Consider the following 23969-nt stretch of genomic DNA (forward strand, 5'->3'; position numbering starts at 1 on the left):
TAGAGCAGTTTAGCATTGGGGTGGCATTTTGCAGTGTTATTTGCTTCAAAACAAATTTAGGCTTCAAGATTTAGTACCATTTATTCTGTGTCTTCAGTTAGAAATAACAGCTCCTCATACAAGACTTACACAAGCCTGCAACTAGCTATTTTATGTTACAATTCTAGAAAGTGTAAAACATGATTACAAAATTATAATTGCACCATTTCTCTGTAACAAACCATAAGTTTATTGGTAAGTTGTAGAGATGAGCGAGCACCCAAATGCTCGGGTCCGCGATATTCGAGTCGAGCTTTTCGGAAAATTCGAGAGCTCTACTGGAGTAACGAACTCCATTGACTACAATGGGAGACTTGAGCATTTTTGTATGTGGGATCCCGGATGCCGAGCTTTTTATTTCTTGGTTCGTTCTCTCTCTCTCTCTCTCTCTCTCTCTCTCTCTCTCTCCCCCAGCCAGCCAGCCAGCCAAAAAATTCGTCATTGACGTGCGCTGCGGTGGGGAGGGGCCAAAAAAGGCACGTCACAGCAGTGAGGAGCCAAAAACTGGGGCGGGGTCAAACACGGCTTGATGCTCGTTCAAGTAATGAGCACCATTGAGTACGCTAATACTTGAATGAGCATCAAGCTCGGCAGAGTACGTTCGCTCAACTCTAGTAAGTTGTATAGCATCAATGTAAGTAAATGGATTGACTTGTACCAAAGTTCGTCTTGAATTAGGATGTTAAGAAAATGTTCTGTGCTACAGTTTTTGTCATTTCAATGTCTCCTTAATAGCATTTGTTGTATTAAGATAATAGCTTTTCATTTGCTTTAGATAGAATAACTTTGAGAAAGTTACCACATTCAATTTAAACTTTGTTATATCTTCAAATTAGAAATAGCAAAATGTGCACATCTGTACTCTTTGATGGAGGTTTCAGTTCCTAAACAGTCAATATCATCATTACATATTAGTCCAGTTCCTTTATAAAAACAATCATTCAGTTTTCCAGTCTCTGTTATCACACAGCAAAGCCATTCATATCAGCTAATACAAAGACAACAATGGTCCCTACCAAGTACATAGTTGAGCAACAGTATTTATACCATAGAGGCAATACCATGTGGCCGATTGGGGTGTCTTTGGGAGAAAGGAGCCCAGATTTTGTTAATCCTACCCCATTTGCTTAGGCATGGCAAGAACCTTTGAAATTTTCTTCTTGCCAAAGGAACTATACTGTTAGATAACTTGGGGAGGAGGTCTCGTTCTAAGGGCTCCCACACACTTGCGTTTTTTTAACACATATCGCAGAATTAAAAAAACGCAAGTGGGTAAGAGCCCTAAGGCTGCCTGTCCACGGGAAATGATCCGTGAGCGATAAATCGCCTGTGGATCACTCTCTCTGAAGCTTTCCATAGCGTTGCTATCGAAAGCGCAGTGCTGGTGGCCACGAGCAGCTAGCTGCGTACAAGTGTATATTCCAATTTTTAAATGAGTAGAGATGTGATTACAGTGTTATGATTGTACCGTTTCTCTGTAACTACCCACAAACATACTGATAAATCATACAACATCAATGTAAGTGAATGAATTTGTAATGTAGTGTTCTGAGCTACAGTTTATGTGCCCTTTCAATAGCACTTCTATACTTTTTGTTGTGTTAAGATAATAGCTTATCCATGGCTTAAGATTAGAGATGAGCGAACACCAAAATGTTCGGGTGTTCGTTATTCGTAACGAACTTCCCGTGATGCTCGAGGGTTCGTTTCGAACAACGAACCCCATTGAAGTCAATGGGCGACCAGAACATTTTTGTATTTCGCCGATGCTCGCTAAGGTTTTCATGTGTGAAAATCTGGGCAATTCAGGAAAGTGATGGGAATGACACAGTGACGGATAGGGCAGGCGAGGGGCTACATGTTGGGCTGCATCTCAAGTTCACAGGTCCCACTATTAAGCCACAATACCGGCAAGAGTGGGCCCCCCCCCCTCCCAACAACTTTTACTTCTGAAAAGCCCTCATTAGCATGGCATACCTTTGCTAAGCACCACACTACCTCCAACAAAGCACAATCACTGCCTGCATGACACTCCACTGACACTTCTCCTGGGTTACATGCTGACCAACCGCCCCCCCTCCCCCCCACAGCGCACACCAAAGTGTCCCTGGGCAGCCTTCAGCTGCCCTCATGCCACACCACGCTCATGTCTATTTAGAATTGCGTCTGCCATGACGAGGGACCGCAGGCACACACTGCAGAGGTTGGCACGGCTAGGCAGCGACCCTCTTTAAAAGTGGCGGAGCGATAGCCCACAATGCTGTACAGAAGCAATGAGAAATAGAATCCTGTGCCACCGCCATCAGGAGCTGCACACGTGGGCATAGCAATGGGGAACCTATGTGCCACACACTATTCATTCTGTCAAGGTGTCTGCATGCCCCAGTCAGACCGGGCTTTTTAATTCATAGACACAGGCAGGTACAACTCCCTATTGTGAAGTCCCTGTCGACCCACAGCATGGGTGGCTCCCTGGAACCCACCGGCGGTACACAGAAATATCCCATTGCATTGCCCAACACAGCTGAGGTAGTAATGTCGTGCTTAATGCAGGTGGGCTTCGGCCCACACTGCATGCCCCAGTCAGACTGGGGTTCTTTAGAAGTGTACAGATGTAGTAAAAACTCCGTGTGCACCTACAGCATGGGTGGGTGCCAGGAAGCCACCGGCGGTACATAGAAATATCCCATTGCATTGCCCAACACAGCTGAGGTAGTAATGTTGTGCTTAACCCTTTCCAATCCAATTTGTATATGGTTTTCCTAGGGGGCTTACTCTTTTTCTGCCGTTATACAACGGCGCTATATGCTGGCTAAAGCCAGTACTGCATGAGCTGACACGTAGGATAGGCTCCGACAGCAGAGAGGCTGGCAATATACAGTAAGAGAACCCCGACGGACGTCTACCAACAACGGAGCTGTACAGCCTTAAACCCTAATGTCTTCACAGGTCACACAGTGGACTGGAAAGGGTTAATGCAGGTGGGTTTCGGCCCACACTGCATGCCCCAGTCAGACTGGGTTTCTTTATAAGTGGAAACAGATGCATTTATAATTCCCTGTGGACCCACTGCCTGGGTGGGTGCCAGGAAGCCAGCGGCGGTACACAGAAATATCCCATTGCATTGCCCAACACAGCTGAGGTAGTAATGTCGTGCGTAATACAGGTGGGCTTCGGCCCACACTGCATGCCCCAGTCAGACTGGGGTTCTTTAGAAGTGTACAGATGTATTAAAAACTCCGTGTGCACCTACAGCATGGGTGGCTCCCTGGAACCCACCGGCGGTACATAAAAATATCCCATTGCATTGCCCAACACAGCTGAGGTAACGTCAGCTGTAATGCAGGTGGGCTAAAAATTAATTTGATTACACTGTAGGCGAGGGCCCACAAAAATTGCTGTATCAACAGTACTAATGTACATCCAAAAAATTGGCCATGGCCAGCCAAGAGGGCAGGTGAAACCCATTAATCGCTTTGGTTAATGTGGCTTAAGTGGTAACTAGGCCTGGAGGCAGCCCAGTGTAACGAAAAATTGGTTCAAGTTAAAGGTCCAATGCTTTTAAGCGCATTGAAACTTATAAAAATTGTTCTGAAAAATTATTTGACTGAGCCTTGTGGCCCTAAGAAAAATTGCCCGTTCAGCGTGATTACGTGAGGTTTCAGGAGGAGGAGCAGGAGGAGGAGGAGGAATATTAGACACAGATTGATGAAGCAGAAATGTCCCCGTTTTGGATGGTGAGAGAGAACGTAGCTTCCATCCGCGGGTGCAGCCTACGTATTGCTTACGTATCGCTGCTGTCCGCTGGTGGAGAACAGAAGTCTGGGGAAATCCAGCCTTTGTTCATCTTGATGAGTGTTAGCCTGTCGGCACTGTCGGTTGACAAGCGGCTACGCTTATCTGTGATGATTCCCCCAGCCGCACTAAACACCCTTTCCGACAAGACGCTAGCCGCAGGACAAGCAAGCACCTCCAGGGCATACAGCGCGAGTTCAGGCCACGTGTCCAGCTTCGACACCCAGTAGTTGTAGGGGGCAGAGGCGTCACCAAGGATGGTCGTGCGATCCGCTACGTACTCCCTCACCATCCTTTTACAGTGCTCCCGCCGACTCAGCCGTGACTGGGGAGCGGTGACACAGTCTTGGTGGGGAGCCATAAAGCTGGCCAGGCCCTTAAAGACTGTTGCACTGCCTGGGATGTACATGCTGCTCGATCTACGCACATCCCCTGCTACCTTGCCCTCGGTACTGCGCCTTCTGCCACTAGCGCTGTCGGCTGGGAATTTTACCATCAGCTTGTCCGCAAGGGTCCTGTGGTATAGCAACACTCTCGAACCCCTTTCCTCTTCGGGAATCATAGTGGGCAGGTTCTCCTTATACCGTGGATCGAGCAGTGTGTACACCCAGTAATCCGTCGTGGCCAGAATGCGTGCAACGCGAGGGTCACGAGAAAGGCATCCTAACATGAAGTCAGCCATGTGTGCCAGGGTACCTGTACGCAACACATGGCTGTCCTCACTAGGAAGATCACTTTCAGGATCCTCCTCCTCCTCCTCCTCCTCCTCAGGCCATACACGCTGAAAGGATGACAGGCAATCAGCCGGTGTACCGTCAGCAGCGGCCCAAGCTGTCTCTTCCCCCTCCTCCTCATCCTCCTCATGCTCCTCCTCCTCCTCCTGTACGCGCTGAGAAATAGACAGGAGGGTGCCCTGACTATCCAGCGGCATACTGTCTTCCCCCGCCCCCGTTTCCGAGCGCAAAGCAGCTGCCTTTATGGTTTGCAGGGAATTTCTCAAGATGCATAGCAGAGGAATGGTGACGCTAATGATTGTAGCATCGCCGCTCACCACCTGGGTAGACTCCTCAAAATTACCAAGGACATGGCAGATGTCTGCCAACCAGGCCCACTCTTCTGAAAGGAATTGAGGAGGCTGACTCCCACTGCGCCGCCCATGTTGGAGTTGGTATTCGACTATAGCTCTCCGTTGTTCATAGAGCCTGGCCAACATGTGGAGCGTAGAGTTCCACCGTGTGGGCACGTCGCACAGCAGTCGGTGCACTGGCAGCTTAAAGTGATGTTGCAGGGTGCGCAGGGTGGCAGCGTCCGTGTGGGACTTGCGGAAATGTGCGCAGAGCCGGCGCGCCTTTACGAGCAGGTCTGACAAGCGTGGGTAGCTTTTCAGAAAGCGCTGAACCACCAAATTAAAGACGTGGGCCAGGCATGGCACGTGCGTGAGGCTGCCGAGCTGCAGAGCCGCCACCAGGTTACGGCCGTTGTCACACACGACCATGCCCGGTTGGAGGCTCAGCGGCGCAAGCCAGCGGTCGGTCTGCTCTGTCAGACCCTGCAGCAGTTCGTGGGCCGTGTGCCTCTTATCGCCTAAGCTGAGTAGTTTCAGCACGGCCTGCTGACGCTTGCCCACCGCTGTGCTGCCACACCGCGCGACACCGACTGCTGGCGACATGCTGCTGCTAACACATCTTGATTGCGAGACAGAGGAGGAGGAGGAGGAGGAGGGTGCTTTAGTGGAGGAAGCATACACCTCCGCAGATACCAGCACCGAGCTGGGGCCCGCAATTCTGGGGGTGGGTAGGACGTGAGCGGTCCCAGGCTCTGACTCTGTCCCAGCCTCCACTAAATTCACCCAATGTGCCGTCAGGGAGATGTAGTGGCCCTGCCCGCCTGTGCTTGTCCACGTGTCCGTAGTTAAGTGGACCGTGGCAGTAACCGCGTTGGTGAGGGCGCGTACAATGTTGCGGGAGACGTGGTCGTGCAGGGCTGGGACGGCACATCGGGAAAAGTAGTGGCAACTGGGAACTGAGTAGCGCGGGGCCGCCGCCTCCATGATACTTTTGAAGGACTCCGTTTCCACAACCCTATACGGCAGCATCTCAAGGCTGATGAATTTTGCGATGCGGACGGTTAACGTTTGAGCGTGCGGGTGCGTGGCGGCGTACTTGCGCTTGCGCTCCAACAGTTGCGCTAGCGACGGCTGGACTGTGCGGTGCGAGACATTGGTGGATGGGGCCGAGGACAGCGGAGGTGAGGGTGTGGGTGCAGGCCATGAGACGGTCGTGCCTGTGTCCTGAGAGGGGGGTTGCATCTCAGTGGCAGGTTGGGGCACAGGGGGAGAGGCAGGGGTGCAAACCGGAGGCGGTGAACGGCCTTCGTCCCACCTTGTGGGGTGCTTGGCCATCATATGTCTGCGCATGCTGGTGGTGGTGAGGCTGTTGGTGTTGGCTCCCCGGCTGAGCTTTGCGCAACAAAGGTTGCACACCACTGTTCGTCGGTCGTCAGGCGTCTCTGTGAAAAACTGCCAGACCTTAGAGCACCTCGGCCTCTGCAGGGTGGCATGGCGCGAGGGGGCGCTTTGGGAAACACTTGGTGGATTATTCGGTCTGGCCCTGCCTCTACCCCTGGCCCTGGCCACCGCACTGCCTCTTGCAACCTGCCCTGCTGATGCCCTTGACTCCCCCTCTGAAGACCTGTCCTCCTGAGTAAGCGTTGCACACCAGGTGGGGTCAGTCACCTCATCGTCCTGCTGTTCTTCCTCCGAATCCTCTGTGCGCTGCTCCCTCGGACTTACTGCCCTTACTACTACCTCACTGCAAGACAACTGTGTCTGATCGTCATCGTCCTCCTCACCCACAGAAAGTTGTTGAGACAGTTGGCGGAAGTCCCCAGCCTCATCCCCCGGACCCCGGGAACTTTCGAATGGTTGGGCATCAGTGACTATAAACTCCTCTGGTGGGAGAGGAACCGCTGCTGCCCAATCTGAGCAGGGGCCCGAGAACAGTTCCTGGGAGTGTTCCCGCTCCTGAGCAGGTGTCATTGTAGTGGAGTGAGGAGGCTGGGAGGAAGGAGGAGCAGCAGACAGAGGATTCGGATTTGCAGCAGTGGACGGCGCAGAACTGCGTGTTGACGATAGGTTGCTCGAAGCACTTTCTGCCATCCAGGACAGGACCTGCTCACACTGCTCATTTTCTAATAACCGTCTCCCGCGTGGACCCATTAATTGGGCGATGAATGTGGGGACGCCAGAAACGTGCCTCTCTCCTAATCGCGCAGCAGTCGGCTGCGACACACCGGGATCAGGAGCTCGGCCTGTGCCCACACCCTGACTTGGCCCTCCGCGTCCTCGGCCGCGTCCACGTCCTCTAGGCCTACCCCTACCCCTCAGCATGCTGTATTACCAGTGATTTGATTTCACAGGCAGGAAATAAATTGGCGCAAGACTGCAGGCCAAATATAATTTTTTCCCTTTTTGGAAAACGAAAGGCCCCACTGCCTCTAGTGAATGAATAATCTAAGTTTAATAACTGTGCTGTGTCCCTGCTAATGTGTCACAGAACGTGAGGGTAGCAGAGTTATTATAACTCTGGCAGAGCAGGTATTTTTTTTCCCAATTAAGGAAAGCAAATGGCGAAGCCAGCAGTACAGCGTAGCTGGGTGCGTCTGATTTAGCAATGTTGTTCACGCAGCTCACACGTGTCCACAGGCGTTAGGACGGACAGAGGCTGGACAAATAGATTTGTTTTCAGTTTTTTTCCACCAAAAGGCAGCACTGCGTATATTCAATGAACATGAGAAGTTTAATAACTGTGCTGTGTCCCTGCTTATGTGTCACAGAACGTGAGGGTAGCAGAGTTATTATAACTCTGGCAGAGCAGGTATTTTTTTTCCCAATTAAGGAAAGCAAATGGCGAAGCCAGCAGTACAGCGTAGCTGGGTGCGTCTGATTTAGCAATGTTGTTCACGCAGCTCACACGTGTCCACAGGCGTTAGGACGGACAGAGGCTGGACAAATAGATTTGTTTCCACTTGTTTTTCCACCAAAAGGCAGCACTGCGTATATTCTATGAACATGAGAAGTTTAATAACTGTGCTGTGTCCCTGCTAATGTGTCACAGAACGTGAGGGTAGCAGAGTTATTATAACTCTGGCAGAGCAGGTATTTTTTTTCCCAATTAAGGAAAGCAAATGGCGAAGCCAGCAGTAAAGCGTAGCTGGGTGCGTATGATTTAGCAATGTTTTTCACGCAGCTCACACGTGTCCACCGCCCGTAAGGACGGACAGAGGCTGGACAAATAGATTTGTTTCCACTTGTTTTTCCACCAAAAGGCAGCACTGCGTATATTCTATGAACATGAGAAGTTTAATAACTGTGCTGTGTCCCTGCTAATGTGTCACAGAACGTGAGGGTAGCAGAGTTATTATAACTCTGGCAGAGCAGGTATTTTTTTTCCCAATTAAGGAAAGCAAATGGCGAAGCCAGCAGTAAAGCGTAGCTGGGTGCGTATGATTTAGCAATGTTTTTCACGCAGCTCACACGTGTCCACCGCCCGTAAGGACGGACAGAGGCTGGACAAATAGATTTGTTTCCACTTGTTTTTCCACCAAAAGGCAGCACTGCGTATATTCTATGAACATGAGAAGTTTAATAACTGTGCTGTGTCCCTGCTAATGTGTCACAGAACGTGAGGGTAGCAGAGTTATTATAACTCTGGCAGAGCAGGTATTTTTTTTCCCAATTAAGGAAAGCAAATGGCGAAGCCAGCAGTAAAGCGTAGCTGGGTGCGTATGATTTAGCAATGTTTTTCACGCAGCTCACACGTGTCCACCGCCCGTAAGGACGGACAGAGGCTGGACAAATAGATTTGTTTCCACTTGTTTTTCCACCAAAAGGCAGCACTGCGTATATTCTATGAATAATAACTGTGTTGTGGCCCTGCCTATACAATTCTTTCCCTGCAGTATCAATGGAGGGTGGAATGCTCTGCAGAGGCGATTTTGAGAAGCCCAAAAAAAATGCAGCACAGCTAACAGCAGCCTGGACAGTACTGCACACGGATAAATATGGCCCTAGAAAGGACCGTTGAGGTTCTTGCAGGCTACACTCACTCCTAACACTCTCCCTGCCTATGCAGCACTTCTGTCCCTAATGCCAGGTGCAACGCTCTGCAGAGCCGATTTTGAGAAAAAAAAAATGCCACTGCTAACAGCAGCCAACACACAGCTATCAGTGGCCCTAATAAGGACCTTTGGGGGGTCTTGAAGCCTACACTAACTACCAATTCTTTCCCTACAGCAGCTCCGGTATAAACAGCACTGTCCCTCATCTAACTCACACCGCATCTGAGGCGAGCCGCGGGAGGGGCCGACTTTTATATTAGGCGAACACCTGATCTCGCCAGCCACTCACAGCAGGGGGGTGGTATAGGGCTTAAACGTTGCAGGGGGAAGTTGTAATGCCTTCCCTGTCTTTCAATTGGCCAGAAAAGCGCGCTAACGTCTCAGGGAAGGAAGTGAAAGTAACCAGAACACCGCATGGTGTTCGTTACGAATAACGAACATCCCGAACACCCTAATATTCGCACGAATATCAAGCTCGGACGAACGCGTTCGCTCATCTCTACTTAAGATGAGATAACTTGTGAAAAGTTAGCACATCCATTTTAAGCAATGCTACATCTGTAAAATAGAAACAGTAAAATGTAAATTGAAAAAAAAGATATTTGGCCATACAATACAACGGACTCCGATATCTTCACTATGACCGCAGTCTCCTCCGCCCCAGCCAGAGAATTTACAATCCTTGATGGAGCTTTCAGTTCCTAAACAGGCAACATCATCCATCCATATTGGTCCAGTACCTGCATGGAAACAATCATTCAGTTATTCAGGCTAGATGATCACACAAGGACATTCCTATCAGCTACAGCCAAGTGAAAAATTATTTCCAGGGATGTACTTGATAAAAGCATATATTCCAAAAAAGCATACCATGTGGCTGTTATGGGGCTCTAGCAGAAAGGGGCCCAGATTTTGTTAATCCTACCCCTTTGGCTGCTAGGTGACAAGAAGCTTTTTAGGCATTTATTTTGTCAAAGAAACTAAATTGTTAAGTAACCTGTGGGTGAGAAATCATTCTATTGTAGGGGCGTAACTATAGAGGATGCAGGGGATGCGGTTGCACCCGGGCCCAGGAGCCTTAGGGGGCCCATAAGGCCTCTCTTCTACATATAGGGAGCCCAGTACTATGAATAAAGCATTATAGTTGGGGGCCCTGTTACAGGTTTTGCATTGGGGCCCAAGAGCTTCAAGTTACGTCTCTGTTCTAAGGATTATGTAATGAGGAAAAAGGAAAGCAAACACCAAGCCCTTCATCCCTCAGTAATAAGACTTAATACAATAGATAAGTTGTGCGAGTTGGCCAGCTTTAAAAAAAAATCTTCTAAATCACAACTCATATTCTCTGCAAAGCTAATCATGTCAGGACATTGATTTTTGGATATCTGTAGCTTCCATTTTAATATCTGTTAGGGGGTGCTCTCTGTACACCACTGTTCTCGATTATGCAAACAGTACCTTATTCTCTCCTGCTGTGAAAGTTGTTTCATCGTTCTAGTTTTGAGTATTCCTGTTGTATAACCTATATAGTTAATTTGGCAAAACGTGCAAAAAATACAATATATTACATGGTCCGTTCTACAACTGATGAATTCATTAATAGATGCATTTTGGCACGATAAAGTCTGATTGGCTGCATATTTACGGATTACATATTGATTCTGTCCACATGCTAAATTAAGTATATAGGCTGTACAACATGAATGCAGCAAGATGCCAATGACAAGTAGAGAGAGGCAATGGCTAAGCAAAAAGAAGACAGTGAAAAATTCTTTGCTAAACCAAAAGAGGCAAATGGAAAACTCTTGGAGCGGTTGAGAGCTGACCATGAGTCTATAAGAGCACAACAGGAAGTGTTCTTGCCAATGGACTGTGTTGCAGAGGTCCAAAATGCTGTTCTATCTGGAGAACAAAAAGAACAAACTACTGATGCTATGAGAGACAAGCGACAGGAGCCATGGCAGGGTTTTCTGCAAATGGACTGCTGCTTGTATGATTGTCCAGTTGCAAGTAGTCCCATTCAAGTATTCTGCAGTCTACAAAACCAACTGGGCAAAAAATTGGGCATTGTTTATGGACATTATGATGCCATGTGTTAAGGCACTAGGCCTGTATAGCAGACAGGACTAAAAAGCCAATGGTATTTAATGGCCAGATGGCCATGGTCTTGTTCGTGTATCGTGTACACTTTGACAATTAACAACGTGTGAAGACTGCATTATTGCTGCTGAGGTTCTGCAATAAAAGAGCTGACTCCAAGTTTCACTTCTCTTCTGGCCTGAATGTGGCTTTCTGGTGTGCTGACACTCATCTAGTAAAGGAAAGATGGCAGTTTCATGAGCTCAATACCCCCGACTTGCCAAAAATAATAGTTTGCATAAGGCAATCCTTTTTTAGAGCTGCTTACATTTTCTGAATTGACCACTGATTTGAGCTTTCACATCAACATATTCCATCAACTTGTGTCTAGTCCATTCATAAAATACACCACCTGTAAATGGTCTCTGAATTGAGTGATGTGTTCAAATCAACAGTTAGGAAATATCAATTTCCTGCAGCCCTACAGGTTTATTAACCAAATAACTTCTGCATTACAGGAATTATAATTTTGATTATACCAGTATACGAGAGACATAATTAATTTTCAAATCAGAGAGTTGCTTGTGTTGCTGCTATCTAACGTGTCAACGACCGATGTAAACGGGCGGATTTGATTTGCGGTTGCCGACGATAGGGAAGCATGGGAGTCCGCAGCTGAATTAAAGCATGCAGATTTATTTTGTGGACCTTTTGATGAAGAAAACAAATTGCAGCATGCTCCATTTTAGTGTGCATTCCGTGCAGACGGCTTCCATTAAAGTCAATATATATTGCGGACGGGCCGCGGATTCTGCGGCAAAGCAGGAGCTTGAAAAGAAAAAAAACTACTGCGCATTTGCGCTGGCCTGCACTTCCGTACACATCCACAGTAGAGAAAAAAGAACACCAGGACATATTCACAAAGTCCTCGGCCACGAGTAGAGTCGGATTCCACTGCAGGCTCCCGCATGCGGAATCCGACCTTCCCGTGGAGATGAGGCCTTAATAGTTGAAGCATGAATATCATTTTTTTAAATTATTGTTCACTGAATTCAATGACCATATTTAAATCCAGCATCAGTTTGCTCCCTGTAATGACAGGTTTCTGCTGTAGTAATTTAGGCAAAAACCAAACCATACATGGATAGAAATTGACTTTCTATTGCAGAAGCAAAAAAGCTTATTATCAAAATGACAATTTAATGAGAAATCCTTAACATAAAATTGTTACCTTCACCAAACCTTTGCTCACTAATGTTGATAGCAACGCCTGAATATCCCAGCATCCTGCACACCACTTGACTATCTGCGTTATCCCAATAATCATCACAGACGGTACCCCAACGTCCAGCATGAAAAACTTCAACTCTTCCTTCATTAGGACTTGTCCCACCAACAAGTCGTATGTCAGAATCTGTGTACCCGATAATTTAAGAATGTTACATTAGATAGGTAACACAAATACATCTACATTTCTATACAAGCATCTAAAACTAATATTTTGTTCTAACATGATTGGAAGTTCCTAAAAAAAACCCTGTCCAAGTTTACAGAACTAACATTATATTTAGGTTCTCATAGAAAAATACTATCCATATGTCAACTACAAGTAGCAGTACTGGGGAGCAATGAAAATTCAACATGGTTATATAGGAACAGGGTAGAAAAAACATGCCACAAATATATTGTTAGTTGGTCTAAGGGAAACATCTGTCAAGAATTGATCAACAACAGACAGGAGTGGAACTTGGCTTGGTCTTCTGCTCTTTGTCAAGCATCATAACAGATAAATTGGAGAAATTGTATGCAGTCCAGTTTCCTTATACCCCAATTATCTCTGTGTTTCACTAGTTTGTTTCTTGGATGGGTTCTCCTGTCGATACTAAATTAACAATCCTAAAGCCATTGTTTTTGCTAAACTAGCAATTATTAAATTATGGATTACTCTGAATATTCCCAGCCTAACCCACTGTCAAAATCTCTTAATACAAGCCATTTATATGTAGGTGTATAGGCAAAGGAATTTGTGAAGCAATGGTTATGAGTGATTCTATCTTTTCCAGGGGAAAGCTCTGGTAATGCATGAGGGAGTTAAGAGGAAGGAGGGTATTTAGTTTTTACTTTTTTCTGCATGTTGCAGTTGATACATGCATCATGGTGCTTGACAGCCACGGCTATCTGTTACTTGAGCAGTAGGGCATCCTGCATGCTGCACTTCCTCCTCAGTCTCCCTAGTCTCTGCCTGTAGGGCTTGCATGTGATGCCGCCTTCTCGTTTTAGTTTTCTTCTTCATGGGAGAGTAAGCCACATGTGCGTAGTATCACCATTAAACTAAACAGGTGTTACGGAAACCAACTTACCAGTAACATTGGAGGAGTTATTCAGGATTAGAAAACCATGACTACTTTCTTTCAAAAAACAGCGCCACTCTTGTCCACAGGCTATATGCGGTATTGCAATTGCAGCTCAGTCTAATTTAGTTCAATGGGACTGAGCTGCAATACCCATGTATAGGAGTCACACTATTGCTGGCAGATAGCGTCCATGTTTTTCTAATTGTATACAACCCCTTTAACTCCTTAATATGGGCCGTAATGACCAACCAATTTTTCAGTTTTTTGTGGGTTTTTTTGGTCATTTCATTCCTAGACCCATTACTTTTTGTTTATTCGATCAACATAGTCATATGTTTTTTGCAGGACAGCTTGTATTTTTTAATGACATTATTGTTAGGTACATTAAATGTATTATATAACTTCTATTATATATTTTTATTTGTTTTGAGGGGAGGGGATTTGGGAGAAAAAAATCTGCCATAGCTTTTCTTTTATTATTCTCTGGGTCCACTCAATTCCAGCAATTCCAAGTTTCTACAGTTTGTTTTTTTATTCTGCAAGCCTGTACTATTAAATCAATACCAAATTTATAAATAATTATTATATTTCTACTTGTATACAATTTTTTAATAAAATATGTATTTTTTTATATACTTGCATTCAAAGACCCATAACATTTATTTAATTTTATCAATGGTGCTGTGTGAGGTGTTTTTTTTCGCAGGACGAGTTATACTTTTTAATGGTATCATTTTTTGGCAGGCGAGATATGCGAAATTACTTATCTTCATCATACTTTTATTTGTTTTTCATGGCATGCACCATGCAGCTCAAGTAATGTACTAACTTTTTTACACGGGTCATTACAACCATGGCGATACTAAATTTGTAATGATTTTTTTTTCACATAGTAACGGATGAAAAATGGGGCTTTGAATTTTTTTATTTATCTTTATTTTTATATTTTTTACTTTTGTTATGCTTTTTAAACTTTTTAGAATTGTTATGGGACATGAATGTCACTGCATTTGATCTTTAGTATAGTACACTGTGATTCTTCAATATTGCAGTTTATTATAGTGGTCTTTGAGGCACAGCTAGAGACTAAGCCTCGTATTGGCCACTGTATTTTGCAGACTTGGAGCCCTTTACTTCTGTCAACCATTCACATGTTATAATCATGTAAAGGATTAAACAACTGAATTAGGTGGATTCTCTGGTCCACGCCAATAGAGCTGGAGCCTGGTTATCATTAGGCAGTTGTCCCTCCCCATTCCTATCAGCACAGGGGATCCGTGTCAGTATTCTGATGTAGCACCATTAAACGGCAATGCATCAGAATAAAGCCCATCAGTGACTGCCATAAAAAGGCATTGCATATGGGCAGTCACTAAGTGATTAATAACATTTGGAGCTATCCTTATTTCTATATGCAAATCATAAAACATTTTGTTGGTGATGTTTATTGTACTGTAATCAAAAATTGGTAACTATTGTTTTACAACTTAAGAAGTCTGTTACCAACTTTTAGCCCTATAAGTTAAAATATAGGCTGAAGGTAGGTGACCCTCTCAGTCCAGGGATGTAAGTGTTATATTTACCTTTCCTGTCATTCCGCTGGTGTCAGCGGTGAAAACCGCCACTCAAGCACTATGCCCGTTTTAATTTAATAATAAGCGGACTACTTAGCACACTGCTCAATGCATTGAGCCGGAGCTTTCAGCACTGACCCTAGGGGAATGACAGGGAAAGTATATAAAACTTCCCATGTTCACCTATTTCAGCCCATAAGCAATTCACCTATTTCAGTCCATAAGCTTAGCTTATTGGGCTAAAAGTAGGTGTCAGATGCTCTTTAACAATTTTTAGGATTTTTCACTTACACGTTCTAGGGGGGAAATAGATCGTAGTGGATGATAAAGGACTCATTATATTAGCCATGGATCTTGTAGAAACAGACAGTGCAATAGCAGTGTAAATAATACCCTATAGTAAAAAAATATTGCTTACTTCTAGAAAGATCTGCGTGCGTTGATGATTCTATTTCACCACTTTCTCCTTTCTGAACATCTTCGGTACCTGACAGAGAAATAATAACGCAATGTTAACAGAATTCCATAAAGGTTTTAGGAAAGTACTTATGCATATGTAACTTGGCTTAGACTGTGTGGGTATGAATACATCCATATACAGAGGTGTCCACACTCCACTTTTTGTGAGTTTCAATAAGGACTCCAACTTCTTATGATATAAATTCAATATATTCGCAACATTCTAGGCAGCAACTCGCATAATAACCACTGGGTGATCCCACATAGACAAATACATATACATCTCCCCAGAGCAAAGGAAGGATAAATCTGCAGTAAACAAGTGTATTTATTTCTAAACTACATGTACATGTATAGCAGCACAGAGTCTCCTAGTTCATGTTGCACCATATGTAAGGTCCACAGCATTCTAGCTTGTAAACTAAAACACAAGCTCAGCATATCCCTACCATTGTTCAGGTCATACTGGAAGTTGTAGATTCACATGGTAAAACCTTCTATAGCACACCATTGGTTGCCAATAATGCTTTGCTATATCAAGCAACTGTGTGGTAAATGATGTAAAACAAAAGGGGGACCCACTGATCTATATAAACCTGCAGCTAGCCCTGTGTGAAGGCAGCTGCAAAGGGACACATAGAATCAAGAACATTATCTATTGCCACCTATCTTCTATGTTCCTTATCTAGTCTCAAATACAGATATATTCACCATTACCTTAGATTTGATTTGGGTAAGGACTAGAGATGAGCGAGCATACTCATCCGAGCTTGATGCTCGTTCGAGTATTAGGGTGCTCGAGATGCTCGTTACTCGAGACGAGCACCACATGGTGCTCGTCTCGATTAAACGATCACTGACCATTGAATTCAATGGAGCCGGCAATACAGCCGGCTCCATTGAAAGCAATGGGCTGCCGGCTAGCGCGGGATGAAAATCATCCTAAAATGTGTAAAAAGTTAAAAAAAAAATATACTCATCTTGTCCCGGCAGAACGATGTTACCCATTGAATTCAATGGAGCCAGCAATACAGCCGGTTCCATTGAAAACAATGGGCTGCCGGCGATCGCACAATGAATTTTCGGGAAGGGCTTAAATATATAAGCCCTTCCCTGCAATTCATCTAGAAATGTGTAAAAATAAAAAATATATATATACTCACCTGGTCCCGGCAGACAGAGTTCAGCTGCGGCCAGCTGGCAGTTCTCCTGAACTGCTCTGAACAGCTGTGAGTAGTATTCAGCAGCCAGGGATTTAAAATCCCCGCCTGCTGAATGAGCTGCCTCTAATTGGTCACAGCCTGACCAATCAGAGGCAGATCTCACTCACACCCATTCATGAATTCATGAATGGGTGAGTGAATGCTGCCTCTGATTGGCTCAGAGCAGCTCTCAGCTGAATGACAGCAGTTCAGCACCACAGTGCAGGGGACAGCAGGAGAAGACGCGGCTGTGCCCCGGCAGCTGAAGAGAGGTGAGTATCTATTTTTTTTTGTTTTTTAAATCACTTTTAATTCATTTCCAGGGAATGGCTTATATGTAAAGCCCTTCCCTGAAAAAGAATTCAGGTGTGTCAGCAGACCATTGTCTTCAATGGAGTCGCCGGCAGCAGCAGCGGCTCCATTGAAGAGAATGCCTGCATTTTTATTCTTTTTTACACTAAAATCTTTCTTTTTCAGGTAAGGGCTTATATTTTTAAGCCCTACCCAAAAATTCATCCCGCGCTTGCCGGCAGCCCATTGCTTTCAATAGAGCTGGCTGTATTGCCGGCTCCATTGAATTCAATGGGCTAACATCGTTCTTCTCTGCCACAGCTGTTACAGCTGTGGCAGAGGAGAACGATCTTAATGCTGACATAATTTTTTTTTTATTTTTACACATTTTAGGATGATTTTCAGGTAAGGGCTTATATTTTTAAGCCCTACCCGAAAATTCATCCCGCGCTCGCCGGCAGCCCATTGCTTTCAATGGAGCCGGCTGTATTGCCGGCTCCATTGAATTCAATGGGCTAACATCGTTCTTCTCTGCCACAGCTGTTACAGCTATGGCAGAGGAGAATGATCTTTATGCTGACAGGGGGGGGGGGGGTGTGTCTCACTCTTGCCACTATTGTGGCTTAATAGTAAGACCTCGGAGCCCAAAATGCAGCCCTGCATGTTGCTCCTCGCCTGCCCTATCCATTTCTGTGTTTTTTACATGACTTTGGTGATTTGCTAAGATTTTCACAAATGAAAACCTTAGCGGAGCACCAGTCATATACAAAAATGCTTGAGTCGCCCATTGACTTCAATGGGGTTCGTTACTCGAAACGAACTCTCGAGCATCACTGAAAGTTCGACTCGAGTAACGAGCACCCGAGCATTTTGGTGCTCACTCATCTCTAGTAAGGACTGCAATTTCTCATGAAACTAATTCCATACAATATTGTGACATGCTAGCAAAACTTTTAAATTATGCAATGCACATCCCAACCACTGGGTAACCAGAAGAGACACATATAGGATACACATCTCTTGACAGAGTATCACAAAATCATGTTGTCTTGGAAAGCTAATAATCTTGTGACACACATACCTGATCATATCCAGCCAAGAGAAAGCATAAGTATGGAAGGGCAGATCAGTAGTTAAACAATTTGGTGTGACAAGAAGTCAGCTTGTTTGTGATCCAAGACTCATTACACACCATCCCTTAAACAATTTATAGTGTGTGAACAGAGGGTAAACCTGGTGAGTGCTAATGTCATTTATCTAGAAAGAAAATATAATAATCCGGACTTGAGATGAGAATGATGGAATAGCCTGTGGCATGGAAGTACGCTGGAGACAGGGATAAGTTTACTAAGTGTTTTTGCCAATATGAGGTGAAAATGCAGTGTCATCTTTTAGAAACACAATGCAATCCATGTTGAAGGCTGATAACATGACTTACTTCATGCAGTCTACTTTCCCTTCTTTCTAGAGGCTATTACTAATATTTTAAGCTCACATTACAAAAATGATGCAAAATGCATTTACTGTATGTGTAATATAGATTAAAGATTTGGAACATTTCAGTTTTCGGCATTGTTGAACATTTGCTTAATTAAATTAACTATTATTTCTTAAAATACAATGATCATGTAGTGTAAAACAGAATCTTAATAATCTGTCTAAATTACTAAGTCAATGAAAAATACCCGATTATTATTATTGCATCTGTTTAGTGCATTAACCCCTTCACTCTGACGCCATTTTTCTTCTTTTTCACTATTGTGTCTATCTTCATTTTCTAAGAGCTATAACTTTTTCATTTTTCCGTAGACTATATTAGTGCTTGTTTTTTTGTAAGACAAGCTATACTTTTTAATAGTACCATTTAATGTACAATATAATGTACTGAAAAACATTTAAAATTTTCAAAGTGAGGTTAAATGGAAAAAATGCAATTGCACCATTGTTTTTTGGGTTTAGTTTTTACGGAGTTTACACTGCAGTAAAACGACTTGTTAATTTAATGGGTCAGTATGATTCCAATGATACTGAATTTATATAGTTTTATTACTCTTGAAAAATCCCAAAGCCATAACTTTTTTAATTCTCTTGACTATGGGGTTCTGTGAGGGCTAGTTTTTTTGTGAGACCAGCTGTAGTTTTTAGTGCTGCCATTTTTAGCAGTTTTATTCAATGTAATTTGTATGTATATATATTTTTTTCTTCAACGCTTTATTAATTTACTGCTATGATTTTTTTTCCCATTAGGGGACTTAAATTATTAATTACTTCATTCCTTGCACAATATACTGCAAATGTTCTGTTTTGTAGCATATTGCACTTTCCAACATAACTTATTAAGCCTTGCCTGTAATAGGCATAAATACATAGCAACCATGAGAGCCTTCACAAGGCCCCAGTCTGCTATGACAACCAAATGGCAACCTGAAATCAAGTCATGGGAGGGCTGAAAAGGGGACAGAGTAAACCCCTTCACTCTGTCTAACCATTGACAAGCAGTGAGTGCCGTGAGACCAAATGGTTCTGACAGACACAGGGGCTTGTAACAATAGTGCCATGTTTCTCTGGATGGGGGACAATGAAATAGATGGAGCTGCTCGTGCTTGTTGGAGAATCAGATGATCCTCTCTACTGGTGGTCAGTCAATGGCATACAGAGCCCGGTTGCCTTGTATGTGTGCCCTCATGCATCCTAACAGTTTGGTCAGAATGGCCGAGATGGCGGGCAATTTGTTGACACAACCATCCAGCTTCTCACATTCCGATAATGCACCCCCACTCAAACTCTGTTAACTCTTAAAATCTCTCAAATTGCATAGTCCAGTGGCCAATGAGCTCTACACACAAGTAGCCTCTAAAAGCATTTTTTACAGGCCAAAGGTGGAACCACTAAGCTGGTTAGCATGTGTGAGAATGGCTGATGTTGCTCTATACTAACTCCATTTTGTCTTTCAGCTTGTGTAAAGACATTACTTTAAAAAAGGCAATCAGCTTACACAGATATTTTCTCCTACAGATAGCTTCCTCATTTCAACAGGAAAACGCTCGCCACGTACTAAAACTTGTTAGAACAGTAGTCTCTGTCTTACTATGAGACATAAAGCTATTTCCTCTTTGCAAATTGAAGACGACCATTGAGCAATGTGTAACTCATGATAAGGAGAAGAATCTGCCTGGAAACCTGATGTATCACCACATGATCAGCGCTTCAAGAGAAAACCAAACCGTATATATATATATATAATGAATGTTGCAATTATTTGCTGCAATATAGAATGATGGGGGACTATGTTGATTAAACTAAATGAGTGTAACGTGTCTTAGTTTCTTGGAGTATTCCACCAATCTCTTATCAATTTGGATCACCAAGATATACCCGAAGCACTCAGATAGCGCTGACACATGTAAATACTTATGTGGATGGTAACATGGATCCTCAAAGCTGCGTGAGCAAGAATCAAACACACATGAAAAATATTGTAATTAGAAACTGTATAGTGAGTGCATCCTCAGGCTTTGAGCTTGCAACTAGAAATATATTTAAAACTGTTTTCACATTTGTAAAATATTCTATTAAAAGGGTTCTCCATTAGCTTGTATGGGACAAGCTGCAGTATCAGATGCAGATACCCATCCGATGATGTGTCTATGCACACTCATACTTCCATGAGCGCCATAGACCTTCACTATACTGTGCCTTCCTATACTATTAAAAAAAGTAACTATGCATACTAGCCAGATGGAAGCGAAAAGGGAACTATTTTTGCTTTCTCGAATAGGGGCCTATGAATATAATTTACAAATGCATTGAAGAGTAAAGAAATAATGAGCTATAAACACAGACTTAAAGGGATTTTCTGGGCAGCGACTGTTAGCACAACTGAGATGCATGGGGATCAGAATGGAAGTTCCTGATTTTACCTCTGTGTAGTGGCTGACGCTCTGATTGCAGCAAGCATGAAGTGCAGAGGAAGGGCACAGGACCCCTGTCCTCTGGATCAGTAAGCAGTTGGACCCTCCATCAATCAGACTTTGTCAACTATTCTATGAGATCATTTCTATGTAAACACTACAATACACATGTTTGCAGACTTTATAAGATTTTGTAAATGTTTTATTTTCCATTGCTGCATACTAACCTGTACTCTATGGTTATATAGATGGATCTGTGTGTAGGCATGTTGGAAATTCAATCTAATGGGAAACCATTTGACTTTTTTAAATTCTGATTTATATGCTGACACTAAAATGATTCCTCACATGTCACTGGTTTCTGTGATTCACATTGAGGCTTTCTCATCCTTTCATATGCATGGTGATATTGGTCTGACCGGTCTCATGACTTAGAGAACTTGTTTTAATGTATTTTTTTTTTCAATTGATAATTCCATCTCATTCCTAAACTATTTCAATGGTGTTTAATTACGTACCTCCTGCTCCAGGCAGTCCCGGGTATCCTCTGTCTCCCTTTTCTCCTTTTGGACCTGGAGGACCTATATTATAAAACACAGAAAGGTCAGGAAATTACATTGTTGGTGCATCATAAAAACTAAAGCAAAAGACTTGTGGAGAACTTAACCAATCAGGTCCCATAGGGTTCCTGCACACTTGTGTTTTTCTTGCATGTTTTTTTCACGCGATTGTCAATGGTACTTTCTAATGTTAAAAACTAGAGATGAGCGAGCATACTCGTCCGAGCTTGATGCTCGTTCGAGTATTAGGGTGCTCGAGATGCTCGTTACTCGAGACGAGCACCACGCGGTACTCGTCTCGATTAAACGAGCACTGATCATTGAATTCAATGGAGCAGGCAATACAGCCGGCTCCATTGAAAGCAATGGGCTGCCGGTGATCGCGGGATGAATTGTCGGGAAGGGCTTAAATATATAAGCCCTTCCCTGCAATTCATCCAGAAATGTGTAAAACAAAAAATATATATATATACTCACCTTGTCCCGGCAGAACGATGTTAGCCCATTGAATTCAATGGAGCCGGCAATACAGCCGGCTCCATTGAAAGCAACGGGCTGCCGGTGATCGCGGGATGAATTGTCGGGAAGGGCTTAAATATATAAGCCCTTCCCTGCAATTCATCCAAAAATGTGTAAAAATAAAAAAAATATGTATACTCACCTGGTCCCGGCAGACGGAGTTCAGCGCGGCCGGTGGCAGTCATCCTGAACTGCTCTGAACAGCTGTCAGTAGTATTCAGCAGCCGGGGATTTAAAATCCCCGCCTGCTGAATGAGCTGCCTCTAATTGGTCACAGCCTGACCAATCAGAGGCAGATCTCACTCTGCGGGGGGGGGGGGGGTGTCTCACTCTTGCCACTATTGTGGCTTAATAGTGGGACCTGGAAACTTGAGATGCAGCCCAACATGTAGCCCCTCGCCTGCCCTATCCATTTCTGTGTCGTTCCCATCACCTTCTTGAATTTCCCAGGTTTTCACAAATGAAAACCTTAGCGAGCATCGGCGATATACAAAAATGCTCGAGTCGCCCATTGACTTCAATGGGGTTCGTTACTCGAAACGAACTCTCGAGCATCACTGAAAGTTCAACTCGAGTAACGAGCACCCGAACATTTTGGTGCTCGCTCATCTCTAATACTCACCTTTCCGCTGCAGCCGGAGTTCAGCGGCGGCCGCCGGAAGTTCTCCTGAACTGCTTCTCTATAGTATTCAGCAGCCGGGGCTTTAAAATCGATTGGTCCCGCTGAGCCAATGAGAGGCAGCAGTCACTCACCCATTCATAAATTCATGAATGGGTATGTGAGTGAGATCTGCCTCTGATTGGTCAAGCTGTGACCAATTAGAGGCAGCTCATTCAGCAGGCGGGGATTTTAAATCCCCGGCTGCTGAATACTATAGAGTAGCAGTTCAGGAGAACTGCCGGCGGCCGCCGCTGAACTCCGGCTGCAGCGGAAAGGTGAGTATACATTTTATTTTTATTTTTACACATTTCTGGATGAATTGCAGGGAAGGGCTTATATATTTAAGCCCTTCCTGACAATTCATCCTGCGCTCGCCGGCAGCCCATTGCTTTCAATGGAGCCGGCTGTATTGCCGGCTCCATTGAATTCAATGGGCAAACATCGTTCTTCTCTGCCACAGCTGTTACAGCTGTGGCAGAGAAGAATGATTTGTCTTCTATATGTTCTCAATGGAGTCGGCGCTGCTGCAGCCGGCCCCGTTGAGCGCATATAGAGAAGAGAACAGGAATCGCAGATCGCAGATAGGTGCGAGCTGCGATTTCTGTTCTATAATTTATCGGACGAGTGCATAAAAAGCGCTCATGTGTCCGATACCATTGCAAAGCAATGGTTTTAAAAAATCGCCGGACACATGCGCATGCGCAAATCGCGTGAAAAAATGCCCGTCTGACTAAGGCCTCAAGCTTAACTACACCTGAGTTGGTACAGTCTGGTCTCTACGCTCCCTTCCCTCCTGGTGATATATATCCCCCTCAGATTTTAAAAATTAAAGATGTCACTGCTATTTCAAATTTGTACTATAAACTGCTTGCCCCACTGTCTGCACTACGTAGACTACATTTTGGTTACCCACCAGTTTACTAAATGTTCAATTCCCTCTCTGTAAGTTCAAGTGGTTTTGAGGATGAGGCAAAAGTGATGTCTTCTCCTTTAACCCATTTTCCAAATAACTAAAGGCCCATTTACATGCAACGATAATCACTCAAAATTAATTCAAACAAGCGAAAATGATCGATATTCATTAAATGTAAACGCACTGCCATCATGCACTATTCGTTCACTTGTCATTTATCGTTGAGTTTCAGCCTGCATAAAGATAGTCGTTAGTTTGTTCGCTTCTCGTGTAAATTACACTAGTTCAGTCATTTAGTCTTTCAAATGACTTGAGGGGAGGGGTGATTGTTTGCCATGCTAAACACAATGACTACATGTTTACTCATGTGGCAGTAGACAATGTCTTTTGTTTGCTTAACTAAAAACCTCCCAGCTATAGATTCCTCGCATAAACACACGCCCACCTGAGAAAACAACATATGCAGGGTTTACTTTAGCTAATGGGGAAATTAAGAG

At 44.3% G+C, this 23969-nt stretch overlaps 1 protein-coding gene across 1 annotated transcript in view; it reads right to left on the reverse strand.

The window, feature by feature from the left end:
* MSR1 (macrophage scavenger receptor 1) overlaps nucleotides 1–23969 on the reverse strand; it is a 57652-nt gene that overhangs the window by 12203 nt on the left and 21480 nt on the right. The window contains exons 6-9 of the mRNA XM_066574806.1: nucleotides 21338–21400; nucleotides 15375–15443; nucleotides 12260–12442; nucleotides 9565–9692 (exon numbers count right to left, since the gene is read on the reverse strand). Coding sequence (XP_066430903.1) covers nucleotides 9565–9692; nucleotides 12260–12442; nucleotides 15375–15443; nucleotides 21338–21400 — 443 coding nt within the window. The remainder of the gene's footprint in view (nucleotides 1–9564; nucleotides 9693–12259; nucleotides 12443–15374; nucleotides 15444–21337; nucleotides 21401–23969) is intronic.

This window comes from Eleutherodactylus coqui, chromosome 7 (assembly GCF_035609145.1).
Source record: "Eleutherodactylus coqui strain aEleCoq1 chromosome 7, aEleCoq1.hap1, whole genome shotgun sequence".
Classification (NCBI taxonomy): domain Eukaryota; kingdom Metazoa; phylum Chordata; class Amphibia; order Anura; family Eleutherodactylidae; genus Eleutherodactylus; species Eleutherodactylus coqui.